This window comes from Hippocampus bargibanti, linkage group LG08 (assembly GCF_051943395.1).
Source record: "Hippocampus bargibanti isolate YZ-2025 linkage group LG08, ASM5194339v1, whole genome shotgun sequence".
NCBI lineage: Eukaryota > Metazoa > Chordata > Actinopteri > Syngnathiformes > Syngnathidae > Hippocampus > Hippocampus bargibanti.
Genome location: NC_142741.1, coordinates 13,473,734 through 13,490,185, shown reverse-complemented (window position 1 = coordinate 13,490,185; position 16,452 = coordinate 13,473,734). Strand labels below are relative to the sequence as shown.

Sequence of the window (16,452 nt, the reverse complement as noted above, 5' to 3'; positions counted from 1 at the left end):
TTTCGGACTCCCTTGAATATCGATATAACGAGACTTTACTATATATATATATATATATATATATATATATATATATATATATATATATATATATATATATATGAATCCTGAACAACATAAAAATAACCACTGTGTTGAATTAGACAGACACTTACCTGAGTGCAGGATCCATGGCAGTGGATGCAAATGGTGGGCATCTGACAGTATCAGCAGCTGGGTGGCGTCTTGATCATGTGGCTGACGAAATGTCAAGTTCCATCAGGATGAGACATTTCCGAGCAAACGCGAAGTCTCCCTGAGTGAATGATTGCTTTTTGTGTTTGCCCAATGGATGAAGCCAAATGTGGTCCCATCACTCCTTGATTAAGGGTGACAATAGTCTATTCTCTTTTGTTAAACTGAATTGGGTTAGCATATACTGCATAGATAATAAAGCTAAAAACAGTTAAGAGGCTATACATTTAAAAGTCTTACTCATACTATCTAAATAACACACACACATACACACACACACACACACATATATATATATATATATATATATATTATTATATATATTATTATATTATATGTGCATACTGTATATATATTGTTTTTTGCCGATTAATATGAGTATTTATGATCATGCCGTGATTGTAAGACACTAAATGACAGGGTTGTCCTTTTGCGGCCTAAAAACAACAAAAAACACCGCGTTTGAATACCAGCGCTTGGAATAACGTGTGGGTGTAACCATGTGACCAGGATGTAATAAACTGTCAGTTAACAAACCCTCCTCTTGTAAACAAAGACGTCAGCCCTGCTCGCGCTCATGTTGACCATCTGCCATAATAAGACAAATACAATAATATACTTTTTATTTATTGTTATATAAATGATCACACATTTTTGCAGAGTGATTGACTAGCTTATATGGTGAAGTCCCTTGAGAGTCCACTAGAGGCCTAAAAAATGCAAGGATTTAAAAGAAAAGAAGACATTTAACAAACTAACACATTAGGGGGGAAAAGGATTCAAGAGAAGATTGTTACTCAAGAGGAACATAGATGTGACATGATATTGATGCAAATTTCACAACAGAGTCAAACATTGTAAGCTTTCTGGCACCAATGCTGTAAAATTTGTGTTGGTGCCTCCAAACAAAACATAAAATACTTTAAAAATGTCAATAATCATACGGCATAATGTCTCAGGCACGAACATCATATGACTATTTTGAGTTGTTGGTTTCACAACATGTAATTTAACTCTAAATAGAGGTGATCGGTTTTCCTGTCAGCCTGCTTTATTCAGATATGCTCTCATAAAGAAAATAAAATGTTTGTATCAAGAAAAGTGGGTTGAAGTCCCACAAATTTCTTTTTCTTCACATTGAGTCTCATTTTCCCAGATGAATTTGTCCTGGATTTGATCGGTCACACATGAGCCGCTCGTCTCAAGTGTGCTCAAAAAACCTGAAAAAATGAGAAAACTGATGAGGAATCCAACAACAAGCGAGATACAACTTTTGCATTTGCATGACTTCGGATTTCCACTAAAATAAAATGTGTCACACCCAGCGTGCTTCTATTTGTAACAGTACAGTGCAGGCCACAATGTGGGAAAAAGGCAAGCACATTCGCACATAATCCAATTTCCAAGAAGTTTAGGCTAAGCGTTGGAGGTTCCACCGCACACTGACGACACCTTTGTACAAACAACAGTGATATCTTGATTTCCAATGTTGGCATGCTCTGTGACCATTATTATTATTATATTAACTTTCTTCAAAAATCAGTTTGATTTGATGAGATCAGAGTGGGTGTCTTCTCCTCCATGCTCCTTGTGAGTGCTTTCGTTCAAAGCTAAAAGCGCACTGAAAACTTTTGCCATTGTTCCTTTTCCACTTCACTCAAGCAGCTTCTGTGTCACTGATGCTCATTCTGAAGCAGGGCTTGACAATATAAGCCTTTAATTTAAATAACATTAATTGGTCGGTTCATTTCCATGATCGCATTTTGTTTGCTGCTCTGCTGAGGTGATTTTTTTATTACTTAAAATTTAGACGGAGTGCGGGGTGATTTGGACTCTGTTGAGTGAAATATTTTTGGGTTCTCATGCGCCTTGTTTGCCTTTCTAGTTTTTGAGAACATACAGTATTTATTGAGAAAAAAAATAACTGCTGCATTCTGTCAAGTGTCTAGTCACAGACTGAATTGGATTCCACAAATGAAGACGCAAACAACATAAATAAATAAAAAAACGTACAACAGCGGATGGTGGTAACAAAGAACCAGAAAAAAATCAATCTTTGCAGAAAATAAGAAATGAGAAAAACGTCATTTGCTTGTCAAACTCAAAGAACAAGGAATTCCAATATGGCAGAATAGAAACCCAAATATAAATAACAAGAATTAATTACATGCAAACATACCAATAAAAGACACCAAGATAAAAACATGATGAGAGTCTGTGAATTAAAATGCCAAGAACATCTAAAGCAGGGGTCAGGAACCTATGGCTCGCAAGCCATATTTGGCTCTTTTGATGATCGCATCTGGCTTGCTGATAAAACTAAATAAGTTTTCTCGCTTTTTCACTGTTCATTTCCTGTTTGGGCGGCATTTGGACTAAAGCGCAATTTGATTGGATTATACTGATGTAGGTGCCGTCGATATCAAAAAAGTTAAACGCCCCCTTTTGAATAAGCGGACGAGTAAAAAAAGAAGACGAGTATTGTACACTTCAGGCCTTTGTCGAGAGAAAAGGTTCTGCCGTGATTGTAATTTGCAATGAAACAATATCATGGATGAAACAGTCGAATGTCAGTGGCACTTTGACAAGCCCCATGCTAACATTAGCATCAGTATACTCTGCGAGAGACAGCGGAAAGCAAGGGTGCAAGCTAATGAGCAGTGTGCAGGCTAGCGAGCAGTAACTTCGCGTATGGCAAGTTGATTTTCATTCCGATAGTTTGGCTGGATTTTTACCAATCATGAGGAACAGAAAACCATTCATATTAATGGTGGGTATTATCACAAAGTTATTTTCAATAACAAATTCTGACATTTTATTGAAATCACACATACATATACGTATGTGTGTGCGTGCGTTCATGTGTGTGTATGTGTGTGTGTGTGTGTGGCTCTCACTGAAAAACATTGAAAAATATTTTGCTTATATGTCTCTCTTCGTTAAAAAGGTTCCCGACCCCTGATCTAAAGAATTGAGTACTTGGAGACATTTGTGAGCAAGGCTAATAATCTGACAGCCAATTGTCTGTGAAGCACAATAAATATTGACAGCTGGTAATGAGGAATCCATCCATCTTCCAGACCGCTTAATCCTCATAAGCAGGGGTCTCCAAAGTCAGTCCTCGAGGGCCGCTGTCCTGCCTGTTTTCCAATGCACCTGATTCAAATCATCAGGACCCTTTTAATGCTGCCTCAGAGCTGGCTGATGAGCTGATCATTTGAATCAGGTGTGTTACCCAACGGAGAGCTGGAAAACAGGCAGGACAGCGGCCCTCGAGGACAGACTTTGGAGACCCCTGCTAATAAGGGTCGGGGGGGGGGGTGATGGAGCCTATCCCAGCCATCTTCGGGCACTAGGCGGGGGACACCCTATATTGGTTGCCAGCCAATCGCAGGGCACACAGGGACAAACAACCCTTCGCTCTCACACTCACACCTAGGGACAATTTGGAGTGTTCAATCAGACTGCCATGCACGTTTTTGTAATGTGGGAGGAAACCGGAGTACCCAGAGAAAACCCACGCGGTCCCAGGGAGAACGGGCATACAGGGAGGCCTGACCAGGTCTTGAACTCACGACCTCTGCACTGTGAAGTCGACGCACAAACCACTCGACTACCGGGCCACCCTGGTAATGAGGTATGACTACTGTAAAGTTTGGCTCATGAGAGAATGCCCACTCTCCAAATGGATACTGAAAAAAAAGCAAATAGGACAGTATCGTGACACCCTCCTAACCTCACTGCACTTCAGTCATCCAGCTTTTTGTCACCCTTGCTAGCAATGCTAGCAAAACCTTAAAATGTCAAGCCTTGCTCATATGCCAAATTTTGCGTCGCAACACAAAGCAAAATACAATTAAAGAAAAAAAAAATCAAGCGACAGCTTGGAACCTGAAAAGCTCAGATTAAAAACAAGATGAAAGCACAGGCTTGCTCGAGACTTTGTACCTGCAAGGTGAGTGGCCGAGGAGCTGTTAACATTTTCTGCTGGAGTGATGAAGGTGTTTGTAAGAGCTGCAGAAGAGGGACTCTCCCTTTTTGCAGAAGGCAGAGGACCGACTGACTTTTTTCATTTTTATTTTTTATTTAGCCAAAGGTGCATACAGTGCTGACTTCAATACGCAGTTCAGGATCGAGTAGCATCAGGATAGAATAGCAGACTGTTAATGGCCACTGGTTTACACTTTTTTGTGTGTGTAGATAAACACAATATTTTCTTGATTTTGGCAATGCTGCCATTTGGTAAGGGAAAAAGCAGTGAGAAGATCCAGCCACAACTGGAGCAGATGGACCACCAGAAGCCAGTTGTGGCCTTTGTAGTTGAGTGGTGGGCCTGCCACACATCCGGGGCGGGACTGAGAGAGAAAGCAAGGCACACGTATGGAAGTGGTGGTTAAGTGCACAGTGCATCAATACCTGCTGGGCTGAGAACCAGGGCCTGGAGGATGTCAGACAGTGACACGATTCCTCTCACCACATCTTTGGCATCAACCAACACTAAACGATGCACCTAACAAAGCCACAAGTCAATGCGACATTACTGCTTGAGATTTAACAACTTTAATTGTCATTATTTTGATAGAGCTTGGTCGACTAAATGTTGCCTACGCTTGACTGAGGACTGAGGAATGTATGTGTTGAAGCACGAAAGGCTAAACCGAGACAAATCCTCATCTTGCAATTATCGGATTTTCTGCATTTATAAGTTGCACCTTCAATGAATGGCAAATCTTAAAACCTCTTTCATGGTAGACCACACTACATTAGAAGAGCAGCTACAATAGTGGCTGAGGTTGCATTGACTAGAAGGATTGGTGTCAAATGGAATACAATAGAGTCAAACCTCTGTTCGAAAACCAAAACAATGTTTCCCCATTAGAATCAATGTAAAATAATTTAATCTGTTCCGTGTCTAGAAAACAATCACTTTTATACTATTTGACACCATGAACTGTATACATGTGTAATAAAACAGCAGCTAATACGCAAACTACTGTACACAATTTTGTATCCCTTATTTTAACAAAAATATGACAATTTTAACACGAACATTGTAATAATCTCTCGCTCTCTCTCTCAATGTGACACAATTGTACAAAAGACAGTTTTACACCTTGAACTAATAAGCTCTAAAGTAATGGTTGGAACTATAGCTAAAGAGTAAACTTATCCTTCATCGATTTGTGGCCTGGAAACAACTTCTCCTGTGGTCCTTGGTGGCATTTTTTCCCCAAAAAAAGTCCAGTCTTGCCCATATTAAAAGTTTGCCGGGGAAGATATTTGTCATTCTTGAAGAGATTTTCAAATTCAACATTAAACATTTTGGCATCTTCCTTGTCTGAACTGGCTGCATCCCCATGAGAAGAGAAGGCCGCTTCTTTTCCTAAACTTTTTGAACCCCCCTCTTGCATGAAAATCTTAATCTTAGCAATGGTAGTAATCAGTAGTAATGGTAGGATCCTTTTTTATCAAATATCCACACAATTCTCTTGCTGCCTCCTGTTTTTCTTCTATGAAAAGAAGCAAAAGTTTGTCCAATTCCTCAAAAATTTGAGGCCTTTGTTTGCGACACAGACAAGATCATTTAGCCACATCACTGACTTAAGATGCTAATGTAGGGGGCACAAGCTAGTGTCTTATTGTGCCGGTCCCAAGCCCGGATAAATACAGAGGGTTGTGTCAGGAAGGGCATCTGACGTAAAAAGTTTTGCAAAAACAAATATGCGAATCAAACCTATGAATCCCATACCGGATCGGTCGAGGCCCGGGTTAACAAAGGCCGCCATTGGTACTGTTGACCTTCAGGGTGCCAGTGGAAAATGGACTACTGTTGGTCGAAGAAGGAGAGGAGGGAGGTGTGCCCGGAGGAAAAGAGAGAGATGGAACGCCAAGAGTATAGAACTAAGAGTAGGAACTTTGAATGTAGGAACAATGACAGGTAAAGGTAGAGAGCTGGTTGACATGATGCAGAGAAGGAAGGTAGACATACTGTGTGTCCAGGAGACCAGGTGGAAAGGGAACAAGGCTAGAAGCTTAGGGTCAGGGTTTAAGTTGTTCTATCATGGTGAAGACAGAAAGAGAAATGGAGTTGGGGTTATCTTGAAAGAGGAGTTTGTTAGGAATGTCTTAGAAGTAAAAAGAGTATCAGATAGAATGATGAGTCTGAAGCTAGAAATTGAAGGTGTGAGGTTCATTGTTGTTTGTGGGTATGCCCCACAAGTAGGATGTGAGCTGGCGGAGAAGGAGGAATTTTGGTTAGATTTTGATGAAGTCATACAGAACATCCCGAGAAGTGACAGGGTTGTAATTGGTGGAGACTTCAATGGACATGTTGGTGCAGGAAACAAAGATGATGAGGAGGTGATGGGTAGGTTTGGACTCCAGATGAGGAACGCTGAAGGACAGATGGTGGTTGACTTTGCTAAGAGAATGCAAATGGCTATTGTGAATACTTTCTTTCAGAAGAGAGGAACATAGGGTGACCTATAAAAGTGGAGGCAGAAGTACACAGGTAGACTACTTTTGTGTCAGGCGCCATCTAAAGGAAATCAGTGACTGCAAAGTAGTGGTTGGTGAGAGTGTAGCCAGACAGCATAGGTTGGTGGTGTGTAGGATGACGCTGGCAGTGAGGAAGATGAAGAAACCAAAGGCTGAAGTGAGGACAAAATGGTGGAAGTTGAAAAAGGAAGAGTGTTGCATGACATTTAGGAAGGAGGTAAGACAAGCACTGGGTGGGCAGGAGGTCCTTCCAGATGACTGGCAAACTACAGCGAACATAATCAGAGACACAGGTCGGACAGTGCTTGGTGTATCGGGTGGAAGAAAGGTAGATAAGCAGACTTGGTGGTGGAATGGGGAGGTGCATGAGTGTATACAGAGAAAGAGGTTAGCAAAGAAGAAGTGGGACACTGAGAGGACGGACGAGAGTAGACAGTAGTACAAGGAGATGCAGCGCACGGTTAAAGTAAAGGTGGCAAAGGCCAAACAAGAGGCCTATGATGACTTGTATGCTCGGCTGGACAGCAAGGAAGGTGAGACTGGTCTTTACAGGCTGGCGAGACAGAGAGACAAAGATGGTACGGACCTGCAGCAGGTTCGGGTGATTAAGGATAGAGGTGGCAATGTATTAACAGGTGCCAGTAGTGTGATGGCAAGATGGAAAGAGTACTTTGAGAAATTGATGAATGAGGAAAATGAGAAGGAACAAAGAGTAGAAGACGTGACTGTTGTGGACCAAGACGTAGCAAACATTAGCAAGGATGAAGTGAGGAAGGCGCTGAAGAGGATGAAGGGGGGAAAGGCACTGGGGCCTGATGATTTACCAATCGGGGTATGGAAGTGTCTTGGAGAGGTGGCGGTGGTGTTCCTGACTGGGTTATTCAACAAGATCTTAGATGGTGAGCAGATGCCTGAAGAATGGAGACGAAGTGTACTTGTGCCCATTTTTAAGAACAAAGGAGATATGCAGAGTTGTACTAATTACAGAGGAATAAAGTTGATGAGCCATACAATGAAACACTGGAAAAGAGTAGTTGAAGCTAGACTAAGAGCAGAAGTGAACATTTGTGAGCAGCAGTATGGCTTCATGCCAAAAAAAGAGTACGACAGATGCAATGTTTGCTTTAAGAATGCTGATAGAGAAGTACAGAGAAGGTCAGAAAGAATTGCATTGTGTCTTTCTAGATCTGGAGAAAGCGTATGACAGGGTGTCCAGAGAAGAGCTGTGGCATTGCATGAGGAAGTCTGGAGTGACGGAAAAGTATGTTAGAGCGGTATAAGACATGTATCATGACTGTAAGACAGTTGTGAGGTGTGCTGTCGGTATGACTGAGGAATTCAAGGTGGAGGTGGGACTCCACCAGGGGTCAGCTCTGAGCCCCTTCTTGTTTGCTATGGTGATGGACAGGCTGACAGACGATATTAGACAAGAATCTCCTTGGACCATGATGTTTGCAGATGACATTGTGATCTGTAGCGAGAACAGGGAACAGGTGGCGGAGAAACTAGGGCTGTGGAGATATGCCCTGGAAAGGAGAGGAATGAAGATCAGTCGCAGCAAGACGGAATATATGTGTGTGAATGAGAGGGATCCAAGTGCAAGAGTGATGCTACAGGGAGAAGAGACAAAGAAGGTGGAGGATTTCAAGTACTTGGGGTCAACTGTCCAGGGCAATGGAGAGTGTGGAAAAGAGGTGAAGAAGCGTGTCCAGGCAGGCTGGAGCGGCTAGAGAAAAATGTTAGGTGTGATGTGTGATAGAAGGGTTTCAGCTAGGATGAAAGGAAAAGTGTATAAAACCGTGGTGAGACCAGCCATGATGTTTGGACTGGAGACAGTGCCACTGAAGAAAAGACCCACCATGGGTGTGACTGCTTCCTGAAGAAAAGACAGGAATCAGAGCTGGAGGTAGCAGAGCTGAAGATGTTGAGGTTTTCTTTGGGAGTGACCAGGTTGGATAGGATCAGGAATGAGTACATTAGAGGGACAACTCATATTAGAGGCTTTGGAGACAAAGTCAGAGAAGCCAGACTGAGATGGTTTGGACATGTCCAGAGGAGAGAGAGTGACTATATCGGGAGAAGGATGCTGAATCTTGAACTGCCAGGCAGGAGACAGAGAGGAAGACCAAAGAGGAGGTTTATGGATGTGGTCAAAGAGGACATGAAGGTAGCTGGTGTGAGAGAAGAGGATGCACAAAACCGGGATAGATGGAGGACATTGATTCGCTGTGGTGACCCCTGAGGGGAAAACCCGAAAGGAAAAGAACACTGACTTCAGATGCTGCTGATCTATTTCAGCTTATTCCGCGACACACCTCTTACTCCGTAGCCAAAACAGACACACACAGACCCTCATATTCATATAGTTTACATGCATAGTGCACAATTTTCCTCTGTTTTCACCAAGTGTACATACATTTTTTGGGGTCATGACAGGGGCTGATAATGCAGAAATAACAGTCCGGTTTACAGGGATCTAAACTAGATAGGTCTTTTTTTTACTTTAATGACCATGACAAACATCTGCTCACAATAAGACGCATGTAAGGAAGCGGAGAGGAGTCGAGATGGTGCATTGAAGTGCACTGAGTTTGGTTGAGAACTGATTTTTGTCGTAATCTGACGCAATAAAAAATGATTTGGTCATCTGGAATAGATACAATAACTTGATGACTCCTTCACAACAATAGATCCATAATGCATTTTGTAACTGAACAACAGTTGTTGTTTTAACAGATGATAAAACAACTTAGTTACCTCAGCATGAGCGATGCGGTCAATGACGGTCTCTAAGGTTTCATGAGTGTAACATTTCAGCACTCCTTCCAAACAGCAGGCTCTTGAGGCAACAGCCTCTGTCATGGTCATATTCAAGTCGTTGTAGCGCTTCTGGGCTGCAAGATTCTTTCATACAGACCAACGTTGAATATATAAATACATTGGAAGGTGAAGCAATGTGACGTTTGTATGTGACAAGATCCACAGTAACTAGTTTTGAGGCCTCGAATCAAAGGATATGCAGTTGCAAGACTATTTTAACAACGTTATGAACGATAAACAGTATGAACTTACAATGACATCAAATCTGGAGTACAGCGCTACGACTTGACCTGAGAATCGAGTAGAAGAGACATGAACATGACAAATACACAGTGAAAGATGACCTTAATTTATCCCACAAGATATCTTTTGGGATTTTGTTGCCATGAATGTAGAAAGGCTAGAAGACAAGCTGGACCTTGACTTTAAAATGTTTCTAATTTCTAAAATGGAAAGAATTTTTTGGGGCAAATATTGAGCTAGCGACGTATGCAAATTGGGGTAGCCGAACCCATTTTTAACATATACAGCAGAACTTCACTATTTAATTGCCAGATTGATGTTATGACTGTAATGCTGCAGACCTCTGTGAGGAAGAGGCTCTTGCAGTTTGGTGAACTACCTTGCTCATTGACCACAGGAAGAGCAGACACCCGTCGCTCCACAAAGATGCTCAGAGCATCGTAGATCGATGCCGATTCCCGCACTGTTGCAATTTGCTTAAAGGTACCAATAGCCAGTTGACCGATCTGTTTTTGTAGGAACCATGGCTTTGGAATCATAGAACCCTGGTGAAGGAGACATATTGAATAAATAAACAGACAACCAAATACTAGAACGATGAAAAAAGTACAAAATTGGGATCCCAAATCACGAACACGAGGACGAACATTCTAATTGTTGTGCTTACAAATATGTGGAGGAACTTGAGGATGCGCTTGTGTGTCAGGATATGCAGGACATTCCCCGATCCTGGGTCGATGACGGGAAGGCGGTGTATCTTGTTCTTTAACAGGGAGTAGATGGCATCAAACAGACTAGAGGGAGGATAATGCAGTCTTTCAACAACTGGCTAACAATTTTTACAATTTCAAAAAAAGGGAGCATAGACCTGGCCTCGGGGGTGATGCTGATGAGCCTGTTGGTGGAATACTGCAGATAGATTTCTGCCGAGAGGGGAGTCGAGTTCAGAACATTCGGCAAGCTTGAAATTCGATGATGAGCACTGCTTTTAATGCACTATTATTACACTCTTGGGTCACATATACGTGCCTCGCCACGTCTCGATCTTGTGCTCCTCCAACTCGTAGATCTGAACCTATCGTCAACACAAATCCCCATCAACTGACTTGTTAAATGGCTCCCTGCTTTGGAGCATATGGGACAGAAGGGATGCAAAAATATAACTCAATGAGACAAAAAAGGAAACATATGTTGGCTCACCAGTGGTGACTTGTAATAACGATGCAGGATGTTGATGAAGTCTGTGATGGTCAGCATACCTGCAGATATGAGGGAGCTTTCTGATATTCCAAATTACTCAAATATTATTGAAGCGATCCGTGTCTTAACACTACTTCGGCGGATTAAAAGGGATCATTGGTAAGAAGGTTGATTTTTTACAAACCTCGATCAAACAAAGTTCAGTTCTTAACCCAGGTAAAATTGATCAGTGGCTCTGTTCGTCACCATTTCAAGACACCAATCTCTTTCTTGATAAAGTAGCAAAGGTAGTAATCAGTAGCAATGGTAGGATCCTTTTTTATCAAATATACTACTCCAATACAACTTGTATTGGAGTAGGGAGAGATCTAAAACAAGCGAGATTATGGCTCTCGAGGAACTGACGTTTCCCACCCTACTTTATCAAGAAGGAGATTGATGTCTTGAAATGGTGACGAACAGAGCCCCTGATCAATTTTACCTGGGTTAAGAAGAACTGAACTTTGTTTGATCGAGGTTAGTAAAAAAATCAACCTTCTTGCCAATGATCCCTTTTAATCCGCAGAAGTAGTGTTAAGACACCGATCGCTTCAATAATATTTGAGTAATTTGGAATATCCAATACAACTTATTGTATTGGAGTATTTCAATAGATCATGATCTTTTCAGGCTTCTGTACACACACAGACACACACACACAGACACACACACACAGAGACACACACACAGAGACACACACACACAGAGACACACACACACACACACACACACGCACACACGCACACACACACACGCACGCACGCACGCACACACACACACGCACACAAACTGGAATACAGCAATGACACACCCAGCCTGTTGTTGGGGCTTAATTGGTCTTGCCTACTTGATGGCAGTGGCTGGCAAGTGTACCGAATATTGTGGCTAACGTATTTGTGTCTGCATTCCTTCTGAAAGCTGAGAGGAGCTGATCTTGGGAGTCGGCGGAACACTTGACAGAAGGTAAAGGAGTATATAAATATTTGGCTCACCTACAAAACATTTGAGTTTATTGTCCCACAGGGGTGCTGCTCGTACACCATTAGCCACCAGAGCAAAGAAAGCCTTCTTCACCTTTACATTAATGCACAAAGCAAAAATCTGGTGAATAAAATATCGGTTTTTTCAAATCAATAAAGGGATAAATGCTTGACATTAACCTACTCATGCACTACCTGCAGCGCGGTGTCAAAGATGACCAGCTTGGAGCTGGTTGGAATGGCGTCATAGCAACTGTGGTTCTTCATGAAGTTCATGTAAATGAAGCCATCTCGCTCCAAGCCAGCTGCAGGGATCGCAGAATCCTTCCATGTAGGTGAATTACTACCTGTCAGATCAGACACACGCTCTTTCACCATATCACGTTTGTAGTTTAAAAAAATATATATAACGCCAGGATCCACTGGGTGGCAGAAATGCTTGACTCCTACTGATATGAAACGACGACAAAAAACTGTGATATGAAAAAGACGTTTTTTTCCCAACTTCATTCAAAAGAAAAAAATGCAGTGTGACCTGCATTAAGTGAGTAGAAATAGTAAATTCCTGTACAAAGCATTCCTGAAACAAAGCTGCATTTTCTGTGTAGCTCTCTCTCTTGTTTCTATTTATAATTGTATTTTATTTATTGCGTTCTATTTGTGATTGTATTTTATTTATTATCGTACCTATGCTTGTCTGTGACTGTAAAGTGTCCTTGAGAGCTTTGAAAGGCGCTTAAAATATAATTATTATTATTATTATTAATAATAATAATAATAATAATAATAGTAGGGCGGCCCGGTAGTTGAGTGGTTAGCACACCGGCTTCACAGTGCAGAGGTCGCCGGTTCACGTCCCGGTCCGGCCTCCCTGTGTGGAGTTTGTATGTTCTCCCCGGGCCTGTGTGGGTTTTCTCCGGGTCCTCCGGTTTCCTACCACACTCCAAAAACATGCATGGCAGGCAGATTGACCACTCCAAATTGTCCCTAGGTGTGAGTGTGAGAGTGACTGTTGTACGTCTTTGTGTGCCCTGCGAACCAATTCAGGGTGTCCCCCGCCTCGTGCCCGAAGACAGCTGAGATAGGCTCCAGCACCCCCCGCGACCCTAATGAGGAATAAGCGGTACGGAAAATGGATGGATGAATAATAATAATAATTATGCAATATTTTAGGTAGCATTGTCTGTAATTTTGAAAATTATGACTAACCTGCAAGTAAACCACTGCATGCTTGCTCCAGTATTTCATATTGAAATAACCCATCTGTGATACAAAGCCAAATAAGTCTTTTAATTACCCATTCCCTCAGTGATTCCATAGAAAGGTGAAGTATGTCTGTATTTTGTCTCAAAGTCATTTAGCTCACGGTAACAGTTTATTTTTAAAAGGGGTTGTTTGGTTGTATGGTACAGCTGTTAATAAGGCCCAGGATGAATGATCATTAGGACACTTGTGCCATCATTATCTGTCATTACCTGCATTTGCCATTAAATCATCGGCCCCCTTGTCCTCTTCCAAATCCATTTCAAATAATGGCACCTGGAAAAAAAGAACGTGAGCCAAAAAAATCTACACCTTCCCAGTTTAATGATACTAAACCAAAGAGCTGCTACAACATTACAACCAACATTAGAGGAGTAAACGTAACAGAACAGACAACAGTAAGAGTCAGCACAGATGTATGGCACTGAAAAAATAGACCCATCCATCCATCCATCCACTCACCCAATTACCTAGTCATCCATCCATCTTCCCACCCAAAACGCAACCCACCCATCCACATCCATCCACACCCACTCAAAACGACCCAAATCCATTCCTTCACCCATCCATCCATTCATCACCCCACCCAAACCCACACACACCCAACTACATCCATCCATACATCCAAACCCACCAGATCGATCCATAAATCCAAATCCATACATCCACCCATCCATCTACCCACCCAAACCCCACACACCCATCTGTCAATCTATCCTTACCCATCCAATTCATCCATCCAAATCATCTAAACACACCCAAATCCATACATCCACCCATCCATCTACCCACCCAAACCCATCCAAATCCAGCCATACTTACCCACCCAATCCATCCATCCAAATCATCCACCCATCCATCCATCTTCAACCGCTTATCTATGGTTTGGTCGTGGGGAAAGCAGCTTTAGCAGAGAAGCCTAGACTTCCCTCTCCCCAGCCACTATTTTCAGCTCTTCCCGGTGGATCCCAGGGCGTTCTCTGGCCAGCTGCGAGACATAATCTCTCCAGCGTGTCATGGTTTGTCCCCGGGATTATTAAATGCTGGGACAGCACAGGGAGGCTTAACTTTTGTAATGCCCCAGGTGGTATGAATGGAAGCAAGGAAGTGAACAACCAGCTCCAAGCTCTTCTCACAGAAGTGCAGTTCTTGGTTCAACAGGTTCGTGAGCAAGACCGGAAGCTCAGTGTAGTCATGGCAGTTTGTTGCAGCCGTTATCGACCACCTGTGTCTGGTCGGATTCAGCGTTTTCAACATCATCTGAACCATCGCCATTCTCAAGGCCGCACCTAACTTTGGAAAAGCTCTGGCCAAAGATGTCATCTGAGAGAACATCAAGTCCAAGGTCTTCAATCTTCTTCGTCCATTGGCAATTAAAACAAAACTGCTCACATTTCAGTGAAAAGATTAGTGTTTCTTCACAGCAATAGGCAATACTGCCGTTTGTGACCGATATTATTGTTTGCGAGGTTTGAAGCTGGACTTACAAACAAACAAACAGATGAAATAATCTTTATGGTTTTAACTCACTTCCTGGGATCATTGCGTACGCCACCATGACTCAATAGCTATTCATTACAATGCGATGGAGCATAGATGTAACAGCCCATTCTCCATTTAAAAGAATAAATTCATAATAAATTCTTCAGTTAAAAGAATAATTTATAATTTCTTGCAAACAATCAGGGCTGGCCAACCAATCAGAGACTAAGAGCCATTTTCCTGTGTTACTGCAAACACAGGACTAGACAGAGGGCTATGGCCCCTCCCCGGAAGTGGAGCGGCACTGAGACTCTACTTACGCTTCAAGAGCTTCTGAACGTCACAAATAAAAGTAAACTGTGGGAGTAAAGGGCTCTCGTTAGATTGACAAAGCCATTAAAGTGTCAGTGAAAAGGTGGTGCACAAATAAACATGGTGTTTGTGAAATGGCGGGCTAATCATTTATCGGATCTAAAACAAATGCTGTTTGACCTTTAGGCTAGCCTCAAAGATGATGAAAAAAAATAAAAAAAACCTTCTCAATGCAAAGGAATGAGTAGGCTGACCCAGACACAGAAGAATGCTGTAAGCTTTGTTGTTTTGCATAGTTGTAAGGGAGCAAGGCCGGGCTCTCCCAACAAGGCATGCCATATGGTAAAAAGTTGAGATGTCAATAAAATATAAATGATTAAAATCGACAACCACTGTTCTTAGCAACACAAATAGTGAAAATCAACAAATTTGCTGAACGTAGTCATACCTCGTCCGTAGACTCCATGTTTGGGGAAGAGGTGGTGTAGACTCCCTTTGCATCAAAACCCAAAGCTAAATATCCTTTTTGGCCGACATTTGGAGGGTCCTGTGTCCATGTTGATGGTGCAAATGAGAAATCAGTGGAGCAGTGCAGTGCGATTCAACCAGATGAACCTGGAAGTCTGGGAAAAGTTGAAATCTAAATCTGGATGGAGTGGTGAGAGGCCTGTGGCATTCGCTGCAAGAGAGCGAGAAGGGGGAGGCGAAGAGAGGTGGGTGACAACATGCAACAGGCAAGTTTGGGGAAGGGAAAGAATTGTGGTAGCTAAAAATAGAACTGTTGTACATATTAGGCGCACTTAGAAAATCGGATGTGAACCAAAACATAAGCTGTCATGTTTGTCTTCGAAATGATTATTATAAAACTGAACCCAATAAAAGTAACACAATTCTTTCAGCTGCTTGCAAATGTACAACTAGGTGAAAAAACTCCCAAAATACAGTAAAGTCTCGTTATATCGATATCGGATATATCGATAGTCCCGGTTATATCGATACTATTTCTATGCACGCACGGAGAAAATTACATGCAAACAGGGTCGGATATATCGATAGTCCCGGTTATATCGATGTTTTTTCGCACTCCCTTGAATATCGATATAACGAGACTTTACTGTACCTCTGAATACAAGCGCAGACACATGCACCACTGATCATTTTACATCAAATATTAAATTGAAAAGTCAATTTCAAGCCAGTGCCTTTAGGATTAATTGAGCAATTTAGGTTAACGTTCCAGTACATTAACTCATTCACTGCCCTTCACAAATTTTTTAGTTTTTCTTTTTTCTTGTTTGGGTGCCGATAAAGCGCTGGCCATGGTCTCTGGCAATATTTTTTTCCCTTCCACAATGGGTCAGCATTTCCCTTTTTTTCCATG

At 42.1% G+C, this 16,452-nt stretch overlaps 1 protein-coding gene across 11 annotated transcripts; it reads right to left on the bottom strand.

The window, feature by feature from the left end:
• Window positions 1-866: 866 nt before the first annotated feature.
• Window positions 867-15,772, bottom strand: prkag3b (protein kinase, AMP-activated, gamma 3b non-catalytic subunit). 11 transcript variants are annotated; one of them, XM_089002632.1, is made up of 15 exons: window positions 15,520-15,772; window positions 13,490-13,553; window positions 13,224-13,277; window positions 13,054-13,120; window positions 12,210-12,361; window positions 12,027-12,108; window positions 10,996-11,054; window positions 10,825-10,870; window positions 10,664-10,718; window positions 10,463-10,589; window positions 10,175-10,340; window positions 9,805-9,842; window positions 9,490-9,636; window positions 4,651-4,744; window positions 4,127-4,589 (listed from the first exon to the last, which is right to left on the bottom strand). In XM_089002632.1, exons 5-15 carry the CDS (start codon window positions 12,288-12,290, stop codon window positions 4,321-4,323), a joined length of 1,164 nt encoding a protein of 387 aa, XP_088858758.1. In that variant the 5' UTR covers window positions 12,291-12,361; window positions 13,054-13,120; window positions 13,224-13,277; window positions 13,490-13,553; window positions 15,520-15,772; the 3' UTR covers window positions 4,127-4,320. The 11 variants fall into 11 exon arrangements, 10 of the variants coding, with proteins under 10 accessions (XP_088858756.1, XP_088858755.1, XP_088858757.1 ...); XM_089002631.1 differs by lacking the exons at window positions 13,054-13,120; window positions 13,224-13,277; window positions 13,490-13,553; window positions 15,520-15,772 and adding exons at window positions 1,320-1,454; window positions 12,838-13,047 and having other exon boundaries at window positions 4,183-4,268; XR_016115780.1 differs by lacking the exons at window positions 13,054-13,120; window positions 13,224-13,277; window positions 13,490-13,553; window positions 15,520-15,772 and adding exons at window positions 1,392-1,454; window positions 12,838-13,047 and having other exon boundaries at window positions 4,183-4,589.
• Window positions 15,773-16,452: the final 680 nt, after the last annotated feature.